Source organism: Mirounga leonina, unplaced genomic scaffold (genome assembly GCF_011800145.1).
Source record: "Mirounga leonina isolate KUSES-001 unplaced genomic scaffold, KU_Mleo_1.0 Mir_114, whole genome shotgun sequence".
Lineage (NCBI taxonomy): Eukaryota > Metazoa > Chordata > Mammalia > Carnivora > Phocidae > Mirounga > Mirounga leonina.
The window spans coordinates 27079426-27101186 of NW_023270265.1; the positions used below are offsets into that span (position 1 = coordinate 27079426).

Here is a 21761-nt window from a genome sequence, read left to right on the forward strand (position 1 = left end):
GCACAGGTCTTGAGCTCAGGGTTGTGAGTTCAAGCCCTGCATTGGGCTCCACACTGGGTGTGCAGCCTACCTATAAAAAATAAATAAATAAATAAATAAATAAATAAATAAATAAATAAATAAAGCCCCTCAGCTGAGATCCAGAGTCAGACACTCAACTGAGCCACTCAGACACCCCACCCCTCAAATGACTCTTAAGTGCATTCAGGGCTGAGACCCCTATTGGGTATAGTAGAAGGGAATGCCATGGAATGAGAAAAAAAGTGAAGGCATATATGGACTATTTCTGGCTCCAGCCTGCTATGTGTTATAATCACACATTATGGGGATAAAGATTAGAAAAGCAGAGCAGTTTGCTTAAAGAAGGGCATAATCCTTGTGGGCTTTCTTTCTTTTCTTTCTTTTTTTTTAGAGAGGGAGCATGAAGGGGTGGGAAGAGCAGATGGAGAAGGAGAGAAAGAATCTTAAGCAGGCTGCACACCCAGGACGGAGCCAACATGACCTTGAGATCATGACCTGAACCAAAATCAAAAGGCATTCCCGTTGTGGGCTTTTTTAAAGAAGGTAGAATGTATAGACTGGACCAAAAAAAAAAAAAAAAAAGTAGAAAGCTGGATAATGCCAAGTGTGGTGGAATAGTGTGGTGGAAGTGTAGACTGTTCTGGTCTTTCTGTACTTCAGTTTGGCACTACATGTCTAATTAAGTGTCCTTAATAGCCTGTGAACCAGCAAGTATGATCTTAGATACGTATTCCTGAAGATATTCTTACTCAGGGGGTATGTAGGAGGCTGACTGCTGCAGCATTATTGGGGGTGATTGGGAACTGTAGGTTTTACTGGGAGAGTGGATAGGTAAACATGGGGCATACACATCATCAAGCTACTACGCAGCATTTGGAAGCAACAGATTAGATGTGCACATAGCCACATGAATGGGTCTTAAAACCATAGGCAATGGGTGAAAAATTTATGAAACATAATGGGATATATAAAACATTATTACATAATATATAATGAGATATATAAACAATATTTAATAGAATTAAAATTGTAGCACATGAATAACTATTTTGCAAGAATTATACAAACAAAAAGGTAAAAACTGTCTACGGGGAAGGGAAAAGGGAACAAGCCATGTACTAAAAGAGAATAATTAACTAGACAACTTTTTTTTTTTTTTTTAGTAGGCTCCAAACCCAGCGTGGAGCTTGAACTCATAACCCTGAGATCAAGACCTGAATTGATACCAAGAGTCTGGTGCTTAACCGACTATGAGCCACCCAGGTGACCCTAGACAACTATTTGTTTTTGAGATTTAAGTCAGACCTTGAAAGATGAGTAGGAAAGAGGGAGAAAGGGAAGACTTCTAGCTAAGGCCAGGAGGCAGGAGTATGCTGAGCAGGTGTGTAGGAGAAATGTCTGATTGGAGCAGAGGGACATACCAATGCAAAGTGGGAAGTAAGGTGGGAGAGGGGACTGCATAAGATTGTGAAATTCTGGAAAGCCAGATAAAGGAATTTAAAAAAAGATAACGGAGATAAGAGAGCCAAACAAGGATTGAGCAGGGAAGAATAGTGATGTAAGTGAAGTCTAAAAGACAGTATCAGGGGTGCCTGGGTGGCTCAGTCGGTTAAGCATGTCTGCCTTCAGCGCAGGTCATGATCCCAAGCCCTGCATAGGCTCTCTGCTCAGCCGGGAGCCTGCTTCTCCCTCTCTCTCTGTCTACTGCTCTGCCTACTTGTGCTCTCTCTGTCAAGTAAATAAATAAAATCTTAAAAAAATAAAAGTATCAGAGGAGGTGGAATGAGAGCCTGGAGTCAAGAGAACTGGTTTGGAGGTAAATATAGGGAAGTAGACAGAAAAGATGGTGATAGTCAGGAACAGACTAGCATTGGAGGTAGAGGCTGGAAGAGACATTTTGATAGATTACTGGCTGAATACAGACACTAATAGATAAGGGTGAGTCAAAGAGTACCCTGAGGTCTTAAACCAGGAGGTTGGGGTAGAAATTAAGTCCAGTAGTATCTGTGATTTCTCATACTGGAAATCCAATTTTTCAGTAAAATGATTCAGTGTTCTCCTTGAGCAACTGTACCATAAACAGGCTCATTGAGGCACCTGGGGGGCTTAGTCGTTAAGCGTCTACCTTTGGCTCGGGTCGTGATCCCAGGGTCCTGGGATCGAGCCCCGCATCGGCCTCCCTGCTCAGCGGGGAGCCTGCTTCTCCCTCTCCCACTCCCCCTGCTTGTATTCTCTCTCGCACTGTCTCTCTCTGTCAAATAAATATAAAATCTTAAAAAAAAAAGGCTCATAAATGTATCCATTTTATTTATTTATTTTTAAAGGCTTTATTTATTTATTTATTTGAGAGAGAGAATGAGAGAGAGAGAGAGCACATGAGAGGGGGGAGGGTCAGAGGGAGAAGCATACTCCCTGCCAAGCAGGGAGCCCGGATGCGGGACTCGATCCAGGGATTCCAGGATCATGACCTGAGCCGAAGGCAGTCGCTTAACCAACTGAGCCACCCAGGCGCCCTATATGTATCCATTTTAGAGTTGGCAGATCTTTGTTTTCCAGATGGCAAGAGAGAGGATCAGAGGTTCAGTTAATTGCCCAATCAACCAATGAACTGGAGAAAGGATGGGCTAGAACCAGACTTCTTAACATCCAATCCAGTGACCTTTCCTAAACTATGTTGGGTATGAGAAGCTTCAGAATCAAGGCAGTTTATACTTGGATTTCTCAGGTTGACTGACCATAAGGAGTCAATTTTCAAAAAAGAGGATTTACCCTTTCTGTACCCAGTCCCTGCCAGCTCACTTTCAATCCATATGCATATGAACTGTCTGGCTGGTTGGGCTTTCAAACAAAAACTCCTTGGATTTGTTTTACTAATCCTTACCTCTATATGGCTGGACAAAGTGAGGACCATCACTAACTGCCGGCCTCATTCAGCAGTGTTTTCATACTCCTCTATGGATAACAAAGTCAAATGAATGACTTCTCAACAGAATAGAATCTTAGGGTTTAAAAGATCTTACCCTCCCACCCAAACTGAAACCCTCTAGACATTACTCAAGACAGATAGTCCTCTCGCCTCTATATCTTTTCAGGAATGGGGTGATCCATTCCTTTGTCAGTACAGCTCTGATTACTAGAGAGCTCTGAGTCTGAGTCCTATACCACAGAACTGTGGTTCAGTGAAAATAGCACATGCCTTTGAGTCAAGCAGACTTGGGTTAGAATTCTGACAATATAATTTGCTGTATGACTGGCGCAACTTATTTATCTTCTATCAGTCTCTTCTGTAAATTAGGGATAATAATGCCTATTTTACAGAGTTACTATGAATATTAGAGATTATTATGTATATTAGAGATTATGTAAGTTTTTTATTTTTATTTTATTTTTATTTTTTTTAAGATTTTATTTATTTGACAGAGACACAGCGAGAGAGGGAACACAAGCAGGGGGAGTGGGAGAGGGAGAAGCAGGCTCCCCACTGAGTAGGGAGCCCGATGCGGGGCTCGATCCCAGGACCCTGGGATCATGACCTGAGCTGAAGGCAGACGCTTAACGACTGAGCCACCCAGGCGCCCCTATGTAAGTTTTTTTAAAAGATCTTATTTATTTGAGAGAAAGGGAGAGAGCACAAGCAGGGGGGAGGGTAGAGGAGGAAGCAGGTTCCCTGCTGAGAAGGGGCTCGATCCCAGGACCCCAGGATGATGACCTGAGCCAAAGGCAGATGCTTAACTGACTGAGCCACCCAGGCACCCCATATTAGAGATTATGAATAAAAAATTCCTAGTGCATGCCCGGCACAAAAGAGCTAGTAAAGCGGTAGCTGTTATTATTGTCATATGCTATCTACATATGCCTTTCAATACTTTCAAACACTTGAATTTAGTTGTCATGTTATTCCTACATGCTCTTTTTCTTAGAGGAAGCATCTACCAATATTTTCTCCCATGGTCATCCTGGCCTTGGCTATGCTCCTGCATACCATGTCTGTTGGACATGGTGCCCATAACTGAACAAAGTATTCCAGGTGTGGTCTGACTGCTTCAAAACAAAGACCATAAGCCCCTATTCCCCAGACACTACTCTTCAAGCTGCCTAGAACTCCTTTAGCATATTTGGCAACTGTGTCACATACCGCCTTAGTCCTATGGAAACTTCCAGGTAGTTTTCATGTGTATGAATTTGCAGCCTTCTCCATTTTGCACTTGCGTAGAACTTTTTTTAATTCAAGAGTAAAACTTTTTTATTAAGTGAAAGCCTATTAGGTATTAGGTATTGTGCTGAGTTCTGTGGACATAAAGATGACTAGAACAAAGTATCAACATACTAGAAATGTGAGCTCCACAAGCTTGGGTCTGTCATGTTCACCAATGAATCCCCATTTCTTAGGATGATGTCTGGACACAGTTATGTGCTTACTGTTCGTTGAACAGATGAATAAAACAGTTTACAATGGAAATTTTTCCTGTAAGTGAAAAGGCATTTCCCTAATTCACTTATTTTATCAATTTGGATATTCTCTACTAGCCTGTCACTTTTAGCCCAACCCTGGTATTGAGAGAGTAGGGTAGATCCAATCTCCAAAATAAAATCGTACTGTTCCTTTCAAGGCCAAACTAAATACTTAGAGATTTATATGGTGGATGGCCGTTATATCCCACCATTGAAGGCCGTTATATCCCACTTTTTGACCCTTAATACAAGGCTTCAGTCCGAGGGTTAGCATTACCAGGCCATACCTTCTGAGCACAAAACACCCAAGAATTTCCTGAGGTGAGTTCTCTCTGGCCCTGACTTTTTGTGGGGATAGAATAAGGTCTTCAGGAGCAGTGTGGGGTGATAGGTTAGGAGGACCTTGAAATTCTGCATTGGTCTGTGAGGTGCTGCCAGGACCTCTGAGTCCTCTCACAGTTTTTTCCAGTATTTGGAAATGGATGGCAATGCTCGCCATCTTGATATCAAATACCAGGCAAGCAGCCACTAGCGTCGCTCGGTAACCACGGAGACACCCGTGCCCCCTCCCGTTTCCCATCCATAGAGGCTGTAAACTACGATTCCCATCAGCCGATTTTCTCTACTTGATGGCGAGTCGTCTAGATTCGGCTTTCGGCCGCAGCGACCGTGCCGCAGTGAACCGCGGGAGTTGCGGTTCGCGTCTAGGCCTCACTTTTTGCCGCGGGAACCCCAGCACTACAAATCCCGTGAGCCAGTGGGCTCACGCATGTGCACCGAACAGCGGGTCCTCCCTCCCTGGCCCCCTGCCGGTGCCTGAGAGGTAAGAGAGGGCGGGGGGAAGGAAGAGGAGGCGGATCCGGGCGCTGCGTTGGCTGCGGCCTGGCACCAAGGGGGCGGCCCCGGCGGAGTGCAGACCCAGTGGCCCCCGGTGATTATGGACCCAGCGGAGGCGGTGCTGCAGGAAAAAGCGCTCAAGTTTATGGTGAGGAGAAGGCGCAGGCCGGGGAGCGGTGGAGGCGGTGGCGTTGGCGACGTCGCTGAGGCTCGGGCCTGGGCGCCTGCCCGCCGGAGGAGGGGGCAGCGGGATCCTGGGCCGAGGCTGGCGGCGGGGGCAGCTGAAGGGACCGGACGGGAGCTCTAGGGAGGAGGGAGGGGGTTGCGGAGAGGACCCGGGGGTGGGGGCAACAGCTCCGCCATCTTGTGGATGAGAGGCCAAGTGACAGCGGGAGCTTAATCGGGGAGGGGGCTCTGGGCGGCGCGCGGGGCCCTGGAGGGAAAGGGGCGTGGGGACAGTTACTGAAGAGCGGAGGAAGCCCAGAGGAGAGCGCCGTGAGGTTGCTGGCAGGGCCTTCTCGGTGTCAGGGTTACGGGTAAGGCCCAGCAGAGGAGGTGCGTTCAGGAGTGGGGAAGGGGAGCGCGGGATAGTGGAAGGAGAGATACAAGGTGGGGGGCGGGGGGGAACGGGCAAGGCGGGATGCAGATGGATCTAAGGGTGGAAGAGAGAAAGCCAGGGCAGGTGGGAGACTTGTAGTTCTGTAGAATGTGGGGGTGGGGTGGGGAGGAGGGGAGATAGCCTTTGCCTTCAGGGTACAATCCCAGTTTGGCCAAACTAATGTTGACAAACTCTGCAAAGGAAGAGGCCTTACTTAGGAGGAGAAGGGCTAGGGATGGAGACCTAGGATTATGGTGATAGTCTCTAGGGAAGGAAGGGGGTGTTGATGGTGAGCCAGAATTACAAATGTCAGAAAAAGGGATACATACTCTACTTTGAAAGGAGAGGCTAAATATTGTAGCGAGCACGAAGTGATAAAAAGCAAGAGGTTGATCCATCAGGGAAACATGGGTACAGGAGATTGGGGGAAAAATTAATATCTAATAGGGTAAAACAAAACATAGTGCTAAATTGTAAAGAAAGTAAAATATGGGGCCTGGTGCTGTATCACTTTCTGAGAAAGGAAAGGCCATGGAGATTACAATAGCAAGACTCCTAAGAAGTGATGAGATCAGTGGAGAAATTCAGGAGATAAAGGGGAGATCTAACTAGTGGGGAATAGGAGATGTCAGAATTGGTGGTTACTTATCAGCTTTAGGTTGAAGTACAGTATGAACTTGGATTGGAATTTGTTGGGTGTGTTTAAATCCTTTGGAGCCTAGTTCTTTAACTTTGTATCTGCTTTTCTTTTGCTGCACTTGTTCGGCAAATTTGTATAGGCTGGTATTTGATGCTTTTAATCTGATGCTTCTTGTATATCCTAGGGGTAAAACCAGACTTTGTGGTTACAGCTAAAGAATGATGGAATGCATAGACTGCTATTTTAACAGGTGGCTTTAGGGATATTGACATTATTTGCAGTGGAGTGTTGCTTTTTCGGAAGTAATTGTAACCTGTCGCTCCAAATCTCATTTCTTTGATGGTTGTTACTTTGTTTTTGCCTGAAATACCAAAACAAATTAAATAAACATGCACACTATCCTAACTGAAATTTGGCTTTAAACTGCCCCATTTATAAGAATACATCTTCAGAGACTGGTCAAATTTACTAAAACTTTATTTTGTACTAGTGCTTTCAAAAACACCTAACTGAAGTTTGAATATATCATTAACAAAATCCCATTAGGCCTGAAGAAGGTTCTTGAGTTTCTGCCAATGTTGAAATTCTAAAATACTAAATTTTTTTGAACTTTAGAAGTAAGAAGAAGTTGCTTGATATTTTACATTATTTTACATTGAATCATCTCTGTGCTAAATAACCTGTATGCCAGCTTCTAGATTTAAGTCAGAAAATTGGCAGCTGCTTGTTTTTGTTTTCCTACTTAGAGATTGACTGAGTCCTAATCTTGACACTTATGTCAAATTTATGGAATAATGTGATTTATAGATCATAAAGAGACATTATGAGATCATCTTCTTTACTCCCCATTAGACCTCAGCCTAGGAACATTCTCAACTACTTGATCTCCACTTTGTACCAGTGAGTTAATGTTTCGATAGTGGTCTCCTGATTGAGTTAAAGTGGACCTGGAGATGGCCATGTAGTAGCTTGCAGCTTTTAGTGCACCACACATTATTAAATGTTGAGTCACTTTCCATAGGGAGAAGCCAATTTTTTCTTTAATTTTAGTAACTTTCATTTTTGACCTTGCCTGCTATTTTGGCTACTGCTTGAGAAAAAGGCTAACTGGAAGAGGGTCACCAAGAAGGACTTCTTAGTAACTAAAGCAGAGAATGGAGAGTTAGAGATTTTGTGTTTTTTAGCTCAGTCACAGTCTTATTATGAATCTGAGTAAGTTACAACTTGCCTTTGGTCCCATTTACCCTACTATAACATATGTCTTTACTCAGTCAGTTTTGAGATAGGAAGATACTTTATTTGTGCGTGCATCAAGTAATTAGTGCACAGTACAACATGGAGGAATGATCCTTTTAATCAAATTGAGATTTTTGTTTAGTATTTGGCTTTGTTTTGGCCTTACTTCTTTCCTCAATTGCAAATTGTGAATGGCAGTTTTTGTACGGATGCCCTGATTTCCATGGTTTAAGAAAATGTAAAATGAAAAAAAAAAAAAGAAAATGTAAAATGTATTTCAAATGCTAATATGAAATAGATATTGTCTTTCATGAATTTTGCTTATTACAACATTAATGTAGTGCTTTGATTACGAATTTTTTTTTAAAGATTTTATTTATTTATTTAAGAGAGAGAGAATGAGAGACAGAGAGCATGAGAGGGAGGAGGGTCAGAGGGAGAAGCAGACTCCCTGCTGAGCAGGGAGCCCGATGCGGGACTCGATCCGATGCGGGACTCGATCCCGGGACTCCAGGATCATGACCTGAGCCGAAGGCAGTCGCTTAACCAACTGAGCCACCCAGGCGCCCCTGATTACGAATTTTAAAATAAAATCTTATTAACAAGACTGCTAATTCGTAGTTGACCATAGTTCATACATAGTCTAGATTTTAAGTTTACCCTTGGATACTTATGAAAAATAGTTTAAGGGGAATGTTTAACTTCCAGAAACAAATGATATTAAAGCAGTAGTTCACATTAAGTAACCTGTATGCTAATATTTCATTTAGTTTTAGCAGGTCCTCAAGTACCTTCTTAACTAATACTTCCTTGGTCAACAAAATTAAAATTCAGAAAAGATAAATGGGAACTGGAAGAGGATCTGAGAAGAGAAATGAAAATGATTGAGGGAATGTAGGCACCATTTTTATAAGCACATTTAAAAAAAATCTATATGGGGGATAGAAAGATGAGTTGAGGGATGAATTTGAAGTTTATTTATTTTTTTTTAAAAGATTTTATTTATTTATTTGAGAGAGAGAGAGAGAGAGAAACAGCACGAGAGGGGAGAGGGTCAGAGGGAGAAGCAGGCTCCCTGCTGAGCCGGGAGCCCGATGCGGGACTGGATCCCGGGACTCCAGGATCATGACCTGAGCCGAAGGCAGTCGCTTAACCAACTGAGCCACCCAGGCGCCCCTCTTTGTGCTAAAATTTTTAAAACTTATGTTTGTAATAGATGTACATATTATTGGAAGTGAATTATTAGATGTAGAGAAAATTCTACTTTGAATGATTGTCAGAAATTTTTTATTGCTAAATTAGAAAATGAACTTTCAAAAGAGACCACTTATTATTCTATATTATTTGTATAGTGTTTAAATCCTGAAAGAAAGGAAGCAGAGAATTTTTTCCCTTGCTAAAGGGAGATGGGACATATGTAAGATCTTGAGCACGTGTAGAAAAAATTATTTTATGGTAAATGCCATTACAATAAAAAAGAGAATGAAGAAAGAAAAAAAATCTTTGTGCTATTGAAGTATTTTAAAATCCCTTCTACTTTTTTTTAAAGATTTTATTTGAGAGAGAATGTACGCGCGCACACACGCATGAGAGCATGAATGGGGGGAGGGGCAGAGGGAGAGGGAGAAGCAGGCTCCCTGCTGAGCAAGGAGTCTGAGCAGGGAGCCTGATGCGGGGGCTCGATCCCAGGACCCCGGATCATTACCTGAGCTGAAGGCAGACACTTAACTGACTGAGCCACCCAGGTGCCCCAAATCCTATCTATGTTCTAGCAATATTTTAATATAGCATGGAAAGTGCTAAGTATGTATAATAATTCATTGAGGATGATGTAGAAAATATTTACCAATGTTTAACAAGTTGGTCACTCTAAAGAAAACTGCTTCTTTCCTCAGTAGTCAATCCAGCATCTGTAAACTGGAAGTGGAGGAGGGGAAAAAAATATGGGAAAGTTTCACTGGCTCTTACCGTTTTGACTAGTATTCCACAAGATTCACCTTGTACTTTGGGAATCTCTTGATAATTCCCTTTACTTTCCTAAAGCCTGACTGAGACAGAGCTAGAACATTTTACAGGAGGCTCAGAGATAACGAGTGGAATAAATACTGAGGGTAATGTTGACTTCAGACTGTGAAGTCTGGGATACTCTGGGACACTCCCGCCATAGTTCTTGGATTGCCTTCCTGTGTGGCCAGGGTGGGAATGGGAAGCAAGGGAGCAAAAGCCACAGAGCCCAGAGAGGGTTCCTTCCTGCCTAAGATGAACCTTCTGAGTTGGGATTTCCTTCTAAAGTCTTGCTCCTTCCTGAGATTTGGCTCTCCCTTCAGGATATACCTCCCTTCTTATTGCCAAGCTTGTGCTCTTACCTGTCCTGACTGTCAATAAAGGGATAATCATAGTAGAATTGGGAGAGTTGTGTTTTTTAAATTTTTGTTTTTTTAAAATATAGTTAGCCATGAATAGCTAACAGCTGTCATTTATTTAGTATTTACTATGTGCTATTCTAAATTCTTTTTTTTAAGTTTTTTTTTTTTTTTAATCCCTACACTCAATGTGGGCCTTGAACTCATGACCCCCGAGATCAAGAGTTGCATGCTCTTGTGACTGAGACAGCCTGGTGCCCCTAAATCCTTTACATATATTACTTCATTTAATCCTTCCAGTAATAGATTCAGTACTATTGTTACTCCCATTTTCAGATAAGGAGACTGAGTCCAGAGAGAATAAGTAACTTGTACAAAGTCACTCTGTTAGCAAGGAGTCTGACATCAGACCCATGCAGTCTGACCCAGTACCCTGACTTATATTATATTTAATCCTTGAAGAGCAGAGAAACAATGGAATATGATGGCATATTTCTTTGCTAGTCACATGATGGCTGGAGTGGAAGTGTTATTGTTCAGACTTATATGTAGATTTTCTAATCATTTGACTTATTGAGGAAATGGAGTAAGACTTTATAGTTGTCACAGTATCATTGTATCAGTCAGCTATTGCTGAGTAATAGAACCCACAAAATATCGTGGCATACAATGACAGACATTTATTCTCATGAATATGTGGATTTGCTGAGTATTGGATGGTATAGACTGGGCTTATTTGGGTGACTCTGGACTTGGCTGCTCACTAAGGACTGGTACATATGATATTCTGGGACTCAGACTAAAGAAATGGTGACTTACACGTGAAGCTCTTGTAGCTACAGCAAAGGCACAAGAGAGCAAGTCCAATTATTCAAGTACCTTTCAGTCATCGGTCCTGTCACACCTGCCAGTATTCCGTTAACCAAAGCAAGTCAATGGGCAAGCCCAGAGTCAAAAGGGCAGGAAAGTATACTCTGCCCGTAGAAGGCGTTGGGGAGGGAGTAACTTGTATAATGTACTATAGTAACAATTGTCTATAATATAATCTAGTATACTTGATTTATAGAAGAATGATGAAATGCTTACTATGACAGCTGTTGTGCTTTCATTCTGCTCATTGTTGTGCTATCCTATATGGAACCATTCCAGTATAGCACTTTCTCACTTTGGTTACTGAACAACACCCTTGGGCTGGATACTTTTAGAACCACTACTTAATATAGCAGGTATCTTTGCATCATGTTATGTAAAATTTTAAAAAGGCATAAAGAAACAATTAGATTCTTGACATTAATCCACAGTGATGCCCTGAAAAGTTCATGAGTATTACAAGCTATTCTTCTATCCTTGCGAAGGATAAAGTTGATGTCATTCCAATGGTGTTTGTACAGAATTTGAATCAAGGTCATACATAATGCTCTAACAACTCCCTTGGTAGCAGGTTTAGAGCTCTTAAATCCCTTCTCTACACCTAAATTTGAGGCTGCAAAGATATGGTACTGATATTTTCAGATGTCTGGGGGACGTTCAGGCTTTCACTGAAAAGTCATGGAAACAGACATCCAGGAATTATATAGCACATGGGTAATACTTTTGGAACACAGATGCACAAATCCTTGTACTCAGGAACTAATACATTAATGCTAATCTATTAATGTGATAATTTGTGAATTGCTGGATTATGGATAATATTTCAAAATATTTAACAGCATCTGAAAATGTGCTAGTAAACACACACAAAAGCATGATTTTTGGTGATTTTTCTTTTCTTTGGATTCTTTAATGTTTTCTAGATTTTCAACAGTGAATCTGTATTGTTTTTAGTCCGAAAAATTTAAATTTAGTATACTGAGTGCATATATTTATAAAATAAGGACCCCAAATGAAGACCTGCATTTGATCATGGACTGCAGTGTAGACCAAGATCATTTTCTTAACTGAGAAATGGGCAATTGTTAGTCTTACCTACTTGAAAAGGTTCTCTTTTTTTCCCCTTCACAGTTCATTTTAAATCATAAATTGCCATGTATAATGTGTTAATTGATTATTTATGTCATTAAACTCCTATATGTATCCAAGATTTTCATTGGAAATTTAGGACTGTATGTTCCTAGATTGTGCTGGAGCACTGCATTTTCCTTTTAAATAGTACTTGGCAAAATCAGTGGGTTGACAACTGAAAATGAGGCCATGAGTTGGCATGCAATGTGATTTGATAAAAATGTGAACATAAACTAAGTTGCAAAACATCATGTTATATGTAGAGGGAGGTGGTTATGGGGGCAGGAGGGAATGAAGATACAAAATTAAGTAAAACTTCTGTCTCCCCCAGAACTTCACAATCTATCGAGAAGATAGGAATTTATAGGTTTTTTAATATTTTTTAAAAGATTTTATTTATTTATTTGACAGAGAGAGACACAGCCAGAGGGGGAACACAAGCAGGGGGGAGTGGGAGAGGGAGAAGCAGGCTTCCCGCTGAGCAGGAAGCCCGATGTGGGGCTACATCCCAGGACGCCAGGACCGCAGGATCATGACCCGAGCAGATGCTTAACAACTGAGCCAGGTACCCCATGGAATTTATAGTATTTCTTAAGGCACACCAGTAAGTGCCAAAATAGAGGCAAAAGTGCTATAGAAGTTATCAGAAGGGACGTCAGTTTTAACTGAAGAGATCTTCGGATACTTTGTGGAAGAAGAAAACTTCATATTGGATTTTGTAGAATAGATAGGTTTTGATAGACTTGTTTTTGACGTGGGCAGTTCCAGGAAGAGGGAGTAGTTTGGGTAAAGGCCAGAAAATCAAGAGATAGGCAGGCACAGGTTGAGTAGATAGATATGACTTGAACATAAGGTGCATAGCAAACAAGAAAGAAAAGAAAGACTGAGGACCAGGGAGTTTGGACTGAATCCAGTTTGTGTTGAAAAATAATATTCTAGTGTACTTTGTGGATATATCTGTCTATGTAAGCTTTTTAGAGAAGTAATTATACAAAAGGTGTACAAATCTTAAGTATATAGCTCATTAAAATTTTACCTAGTGATCACTTCTGTGTAAGCATTATCTAATATTTATAGGTTGGTTTTACTTTTATTTGTATTTAGCCTGTGTATATATGGAATATATGGAACCATTCCAGTATATGTGCTTCAGTGTCTGGCTTCTTTTGTTCCACATTGTTTGTAAGATGATACGTTCAGGTTGTGTGGGGTGTAATACGTTCATTCTCATTCTCATTGCTGTGTAGTATTCCAGTGTGTGAATGTACTTCATATTTTTAGCCATTCTATTATTGATGGACATTTGGGTTATTTCCAGTTTTTGGCTACTGTGAATTGTGCTCTTATGAATAATCTTGTACATTTCTCGGGCGCCTGGGTGGCTCAGTTGGTTAAGCGACTGCCTTCGGCTCAGGTCATGATCCTGGAGTCCCTGGATCGAGTCCCACATCGGGCTTCCTGCTCGACGGGGAGTCTGCTTCTCCCTCTGACCCTCCCCCCTCTCATGTGCTCTCTCTCATTCTCTCTCTCTCAAATAAATAAATAAAATCTTTAAAAAAAAATCTTGTACATTTCTCTTCTTGAACATATGTACATATCTGTTGGGTATATATCTAGGAGTAGGATTGCTAGGTCATAGAGTATGAGAATGTTCAGCTTTAATAGGTACCATGAAACTGTTTTCCATTTTACACTTCCTACAGCAGCATATGAGAGTTCCAGTTGCTGCATGTTCTTGTCACACTCACTTGATATTGTCTGTCTTTTTCAGTTCAGTCCAGACTAGTAGATGAAGACAGTATCATCTCACTGTCTCACTGCTTTAATTTGCGTTTCCTTAGGGACCATTGTAATCAAGCACCTTTTTAGGTTTATTGGCTATTTATTTAATTATTTGAGAGCGAGAGCGAGAGGGGGTGGGGTGGAGGGAGAGAGAACCCTAAGCAGGCTCTGCCCCTGGATGCAGGGCTCCATCTTAAAACCCTGAGATCATGACCTGTATTAGCTCTTTAAATATACTCTATTGTGAAGTGTCAGTTTAAGCCTTGGAAGCCTTGCTCATTTTTTAAAAAATTGGATTGTCTGCCCTTTTTTTAAATTTTTATTATTTATTTATTTATTTATTTTTAAAGATTTTATTTATTCATTTGAGACAGAGATACAGAGAGAGAGCAAGCATGAGCAGGGGGGAGGCAGAGGGAGAGGGAGAAGCAGGCTCCCCGCTAAGCCAGGAGCCCAACATAGGGCTTGATCCCAGGACCCTGGAATCATGACCTGAGCCGAAGGCAGACGCTTAACCATCTGAGCCACCCAGGCGCCCCTTGTCTGCCCTTTTTAATTGATTTGTTCCTTATATTCTGAAAAATACAAATCTTTCATCAAGGGTATGGTGTCTTTGTAGGAAAGAATGTTTTGTTTCAGACTTTTTCATTTGAGGGATCAGTAAAACATGTCACAAGGTTTTGTACTACTTACATAGTATTCACAGGATTAGCAAGGTTTTTTTTTTCTCTACATACCAGTAGTTTAAAAAGAATGATTGCAATTAGCACCATCATTTATAAAAGAAAGAAAAAGCTTTCTAATGCCACAAAAGTAGCAAGGATAGAATCTCAGAATAAAGGACACTCTGGGGTAGGCAGAGTAAGCAACCCTGCCCCACCAATCCCAAGTACCTGTGAATATGTTAAATTACATGGGGAATTAAGGTAACAGAATTAAGGTTGCAAATCAGCTGACTTTAAAATAGGGAAGTATCCTGGATTATTTGTGTTGGGCCCAGTGTTAATCTAAGAGACCCTAAACATGTAAGAGGAAGGTAGAAGAACAGGTCAGAGTGATGCCATGTGGGAACTCAATCCACTGTTGCCGCCTCTGAAGACGGGAGAAGAGAGACATGAGCTGAGGAGTGTGAACAGCCTCTAGAAGCTTGAAAGGACAAGCTAGAGCCTCCAGAACAGAACACAGTCCCACCAACAACCTTGATTTTTGTCTCAGTGATGAGAACCATTTTAGACTTCTGAACTACAGAACTATAAAATAATAAATTGATGTTGTTTTAAGCCACTATGTGGTAATTTGTTACAGCAGCCATGGAAAACTAATAGTCTTTCTTGAGAGAAAATAGTTACACCTAATTGGAGTGTGTATATTGATAAACACATACACACACCCCCACACCCCCCCCCCATCCCCCCCCCCCCGCCCATAATATCAGTATCTTTATTTTTAGTGTTTGGTAACCACCAGTGCAGTCCTTTCTCTTAACATTTTATTTTGAATTAATCTCGGAATTAGAGAAGAGTAAGTAAGTAAGACACAAATGTTATTTTTTCCTGAATCATTTGAGTGTAAGTTCTCACGTCATTAAATGTTTCAGTGTGCATTTTCTACAAATAGAGGACATTCTATATAACAATAATACAACCATCAAAGTTCAGAAATTAGCATACAGTACAATTACATATCCAACCCCAGACCCCTTTCAAACTTTGCCGGTTGTTCCAGTAATGTTCTTTATAGCAAAAGGATCCAACCCAGAATCATGCATCGAATTTAGTTGTCATGTCTCTTTAGTCTCCTTCAATGTAGAACAGTTCATTAGTTTTTCTTTGACTCTCATGACTATGGCACTTTTGAACATTACAAGCCATTTTGTAGAATGGTCTTAATTTGGGTTTATCTTATTTTTCCTCATGATTGGATCCAGGTTATGTATTTTTGGCAGAAATACCACAGAAGTGATGCTGTAGTTTTACTCCTTGCCTCCTATCAGGTGACACGTGATTTTTTTTTTTTTTTAAAGATTTTTTATTTATTTGACAGAGAGAGACACAGCGAGAGAGGGAACACAAGCAGGGGGAGTGGGAGAGGGAGAAGCAGGCTTCCCACAGAGCAGGGAGCCCGATGCGGGGCTCGATCCCAGGACCCTGGGATCATGACCTGAGCCGAAGGCAGACGCTTAACGACTGAGCCTCCCAGGCACCCCTCCTTTCTGTAATTATAACTCCATTTTCTGACAGTAACTTGGTTCTCATTATCTTCAGCATATTTTATTAATCAATTTCCCTGTATGTGACCAGTCTCTCCTATTGCTGCTGTTCCTGACATCTACCACATGGATGCCATCCTCACCTTACCCAGGCTCCAAAATCCCATATCAAGGCTGCTGCCCCTGCTCCCTGTTTGAACATCTTTCTCACTTCAGGATCTAATACCTTGCACTAGGTTGCTCTTCTCAGTCCATTTGGACTCCAGCACCCTGTGCAGGACTGCCAAGGCTGCCATATTCCTGTATGGACATTCTTTTTATCCTGCTAGGGCTCTGACCTCCTGCAGTAGATCACTGCTGATTCTACCACCCTATCTTGTGTAGACATCTAGTTTGCTTGGCCCTAACTAAACTGAGTACACATTTTTTATCTTGCAAAACTCAAACTCTATACCTGTTAAACAACTCTCCATTTCCCTCCCCGCGCTGCACCCCCCAAGCCCCTGACAACCACCATTCTACTTTGTTTCTATGAATTTGGCTACTCTAGATACCTCATAAGTGGAATCATATAGTATTTGTCTTTTTGTGAATGGCTTATTTTTCTTAGCACAATGTTCTCAAGGTTCATTCATGTTGTAACATGTCAGAATTTCCTTCCTTTTTGAGGCTGAATAATACTCTGTCATATTTAAACATCACATTTTGTTTGTCCATTAACCTCTTGCCAGACACTTGGGATCCTTCCACCTTTTGGCAATTGTGAATAATGCTATGAACACAAATCTACAGATATCTATTTAAGACCCTGACAAGCTTTATTGTTTTACCTTTTACATTTAGATCTATAGTCCATCTGGAATTAATTAATGTTTGGTGTGAGGTAGAGGACAGAATTCAGTTTTTGTTTTTTAAATCCAGTCGATCCAGTGTCACTGAAAAGATTAATAATCTTTCTTTAATTTCTCTGTGTAGAGGTCTTTGTACATTTTTCTTAGATTTATATGTAGTTATTTGGTGTTTTTAGATGCTGGTTCTTTTTGGAAGCTATTTTTAAAATTTAATTTTCTATTTAAATTTCTATTTAAATTTAAACTTCTATTTGCTGGTAGTGCAAAGGTTTTAAATCTGAGGTCCATGGCCCCATTCAAGATATAAACGCATACAAGTACTTTTTTCTGAAAGTGAATCTACATGTGAATCTGATTCCCACTGAGGGCAATAACAACAAAGATTAAAGACCACTGTAGTCTTTCACTTAGAGTGGATTGGACTAGGGAGGAGGGAATAGACAGAGACAGAGAGGCCACTTAAAGGCTGTATAATAGTCCAGGCAAGAAGTCATGTGGGCTTGAGCCAGGGCAGTAAGTATGGAAAGAAGGAAAGACATTTAAGGAATATTCTTAAGATAGAATGAATAAGGTTTGCCTGGAGGAGAATAGGAGAAGTAAAGAAAAAGAAGAATAAAAAAGGTGTCAGGCATGATTCAGGGCAATTAGCTAAAGGGAAGGTTGTCATAGTATAGGGAAATGAGTATTTGGTGGGTAAAGATGTTGGAATAGTCCCTAATTTTAACAAGGAGACTGAATTTAAGATATATTCGTATAGATAAAAATGGGCATAATGATATAATATTTGGGATTTGCCTTGGAATTTGGAAGGTGGAAAGCTGAGTGATGGGAATTCATTATATACCATTCCATACTTTTCTGTGTATATAAAAGTATCCATAAGAACAGGTTAAAAGAGAAAGATTTATCCACATAGAGAGTGAGCCAAATTGAAGTTCTCTGGACCACTCAGCTGCACTTCCTATGTGATAGAAAGGTCAGGATTCTTCTAAACATTGTGTTTGGTTTTTGAGTAATTTCATGATCACTGTCTCATACTGGGGACACTGTTTTATCAAGATAAGCCAGATAAGGAAGCACAAAGCTACAGAGGCTTTTCATGCTAGCTGAGGTAGGCTAAGTGCTTGGATGTGGCTAGGAGTTAAGGAGAGGAAATTTAGCGAGGCAGATGGAACATGGCATCTGTTGGCAACTCAACCAGATTTGTGGACTCAGGGAAGTTTAGCAAGGGCAGGATATTCTTTCAGGAGGAGAATAGTGATAAGGAATCTGGGTGCAGATATTCTGGGGGTATCCAGATAGGCAGACAGCCTCAGTAAGTGCTGAAAACAAGTAACAAGGACCCTGATTAAAGTCTGGGATCAGAAGTCAAACTGTCATACCCAGCAAGGAACTAAAGAATTCCTTAATTCAGTTCATTTATTCATTCAACCTGTACTCATTAGTGCCTGCTGCAATTGTCCTACACTTTACTACGCATAAGAATTAATTGGAGAGAATGTTAAAATACAGTGCAGATTCTCAGCTCCCCTCCCTCTAGTTAATTTAGTAGGTCTCAAGAATCTGCATGTTTAACAAGCATCTCCGTGTTTCCAATACAGGTATTTCTCAAATTAGGTTTGACAAAATGTCTAGTCCACTGCATCCTGGCCAGTGTACCAACAAAGAGGGAATATTGTGGCTAGAACCAAAGTAAAAGGTGAAGCCTTGTATGTAGGGAACATTGCAGGAAGGAACTGAGCTAACTGGAATCAGGAGTGAAGGCAGGTACTGATCATTTTGTAATACAATATATGTATATTAAATCAACATATCGTAAACCTTAAACTTGCACACTTTTATATGCCAATTATATCTCAGTAAAGCTGGGGGGAAAAGAGTGAAGGCAGAATGATACAAACCTCATGGCAGAGGCTTGGAATCTCTTAGAATTCTAATGGATTAGTAGTAGGTTTCTAAAAAGAATTTACTTCTGGGGGCTTTTCGCAGCTGGAGAAATTGGTGAGCTATGGGGGCAGAAAAACAAGCAAGATATGCCATCCATAAGAGGTGTATCTAGTAGAAAAACAATAGCAACATCCCCAAATATGGACATATATGTTAAAATTACATCATAGTACAACTTGTAGTTCCTTCTGGTGCTATGAAGATGTTGTGGATAGTTCTGATGTTACTTGTTAATTATTAATATGACAGTTGTTAATATTTTCATTGTAATTGTTAATATATTATGACCCTATCACATATTTGAAAATAAATGACAGCGGACTGCCCCACCAGTTGTTTTTTGTTTTTAAGGATTCATTTATTTTAGAAAGCGAGAGAGAGTATGGGCGCACGAGTTGAAGGAGGGGCAGAAGGAGAGGGAGAGACAGAATCTCCAGCAGACCCCCAGCTGAGCAGGGAGCCCGACGCAGGGCTTGATCTCACCACACTGAGATCGTGACCTAAGCCGAAATCAAGAGTCAGGTGTTTAACCAGCTGAGCCACCCAGGTGCCCCACACCAGTTGTTTTATAGAGCTCTTAAGTAGAAGTAATGTCAAGGAGCGAAAGAATTTTGAGGTATCACTGAAGTGTTGCTCAGAGCAATAAGGCATAACTAAATGGGAGGGAAATTTATGAGGAAAGATTAGTCTCTGGTACTAATACTGACTTCAAGTGACAGGCACACAGCCACAGTCTGTCTTGATAGTTAGAAATTCTCTCTGAAAAGGTCTTTTTATCTCCATCCCTTGGATCGTCATCACCATCCCCCACAGTATCTTTAAAACAGAGGAAGACATAATTTGATACAATTGAATGAGGTAAATGTTATGATGCTTTCTAGGCCATAAGGATATGATAGTGGTGGTACTTTTACAACAAAAATCTAACAGAATAATTCACGCAGACTTTCAAGGTTTATTGAATAGGCATTCCACACCTATTCCATTTTACTTTTTAAGCATATATTTATTCATGCCTGCTGTGTGCAAGTTCAAAAATTTTTTATTAACATCCAGTAAAATTGAGGGTTTTTTAGTGTATAGGTCTCAGAATTTTAATACATGTATAGATTGATGTAACTACCACCACAATCAGGATACAGAACAGTTCCATTACCCCTCCCCAAACTCCCTTGTACTGTATTTCCCCCACCCCATCTCTAACTTCTAGGAACTGATTTATTCTTCCTTATTTTAGTTTTATCTTTTTTGAATGTCATACAAATGGAATCATACAATATGTAATCTTTTGCTTTTGGCTTCTTTCACTGAGCACAATGCCCTTGAGATAGATTCGTCCAAGCTGTTGCATATATCACTATCCCATTCCTTTTTATTGCTTAGTATTCCATTGTATGGATTGTACCACATTTTGTTTATCCATTCACCTGTTGAATGACATGTGGGTTGTTTCTGGTTTTTGGTGATTATAAATAGGGCTGCTGTATATACTTGTGTATAGGTTTTGTGTGAATGTAAATTTTTATTTCTGTAACGTAAGTTACCCAGGAGGGGAATTGCTAGGTCATATGGTAAGCATATGTTTAACTTTATAAGAAACTACTAAACTATTTCCAAGAGTGACTGTACCATTTTTTTAAATTGAAGAATAGTTGACATACAATATTATATTAGTTTCAAGTGTACAACATAGTCATTTTTTACATAAATTACAGTATGGTCACCACAAGTCTAATTGCAGTCTGTCACAATACAAAGTTGTTACAGTATTAGTGACTATATTCCCTATGCTGTACATTACGTCCCTTTGCCCTTTTTATTTTATAACTGGAAGATTGTACCTCTTACTCCCCCTCCCCTACTGCATCTGTGGCTATACCATTTTGCATCCACACAGCAATGTATGAAAGTTCTGGTTGCTCACTGTTTTTTATTTTAGCCACTTAGATAGGTGTATAGTAATAGAGTATTGTGGTTTTAATTTGCATTTCCCTAATGAATGCCTCTGTTAGGATCAAACACAAAAGATAGTCATCATCAGAAGAATCAGGAATGGTCATCTGAATATGCCTTAAATTTAGCATTCTATGAAAGATATTCTGTGAATATTTTAAAAAGGAGTTTGTGCTAATAAATGTTTATGGTTCTTAATTAAGAGTGGGGTAGGGGCGCCTGGGTGGCTCAGTTGGTTAAGTGACTGCCTTCGGCTCGGGTCGTGATCCTGGAGTCCCGGGATCGAGTCCCGCATCGGGCTCCCTGCTCAGCAGGGAGTCTGCTTCTCCCTCTGACCCTCCCCCCTCTCATGTACTCTCTCTCTCTCTCTCATTCTCGCTCTCTCAAATAAATAAATCTTTAAAAAAAAAAAAGAGTGGGGTACTCTGAAACCTATCTATAAAGTCTCAAGTAAGCCCTGTGACAGTGAGAATGAGAGCATTTTTTTCTGGTGGCCTTTGGTCTTATATAAAACACTTGGTGGGTTTTAATAAACTAAGGAGATAAGCAAATGAAAAATAAAAATATCTGGTCAATCTATAATTTTTTAAAATAAAGCAACATAAGTGAGAAACACTTGTGGTCATCATGATCAACATTCACCGATCTCCTCATACTGGTAGCATAGGTCAGTGGTATGATTTTGAATAACTTGCTTATTCAGGGAAATAATTTAAAATTTAAAATTACTCCCTTGAGTAATAATATTTGACCCTCTCCTGTTTCTTCTCCCTTTTTTATAAATCATCCCAAGCAGCAGTCTATATTATAAGAAGCAAACCAAATGATTGCTAATTAAATGTTAAGTGTTTATTTTAGTTGGTTATTAACT

At 40.4% G+C, this 21761-nt stretch overlaps 1 protein-coding gene across 4 annotated transcripts in view; it reads left to right on the plus strand.

Annotated features, from left to right (window-relative positions):
- The first annotated feature begins 5310 nt into the window (after positions 1-5310).
- Positions 5311-21761, plus strand: part of BTRC (beta-transducin repeat containing E3 ubiquitin protein ligase) — a 169618-nt gene continuing 153167 nt past the window's right edge. For all 4 annotated transcript variants that reach the window (XM_035027496.1, XM_035027505.1, XM_035027513.1 and 1 more), the window contains exon 1: positions 5311-5458. In XM_035027496.1, coding sequence (XP_034883387.1) covers positions 5411-5458 — 48 coding nt within the window. In that variant the 5' untranslated portion in view covers positions 5311-5410. The remainder of the gene's footprint in view (positions 5459-21761) is intronic.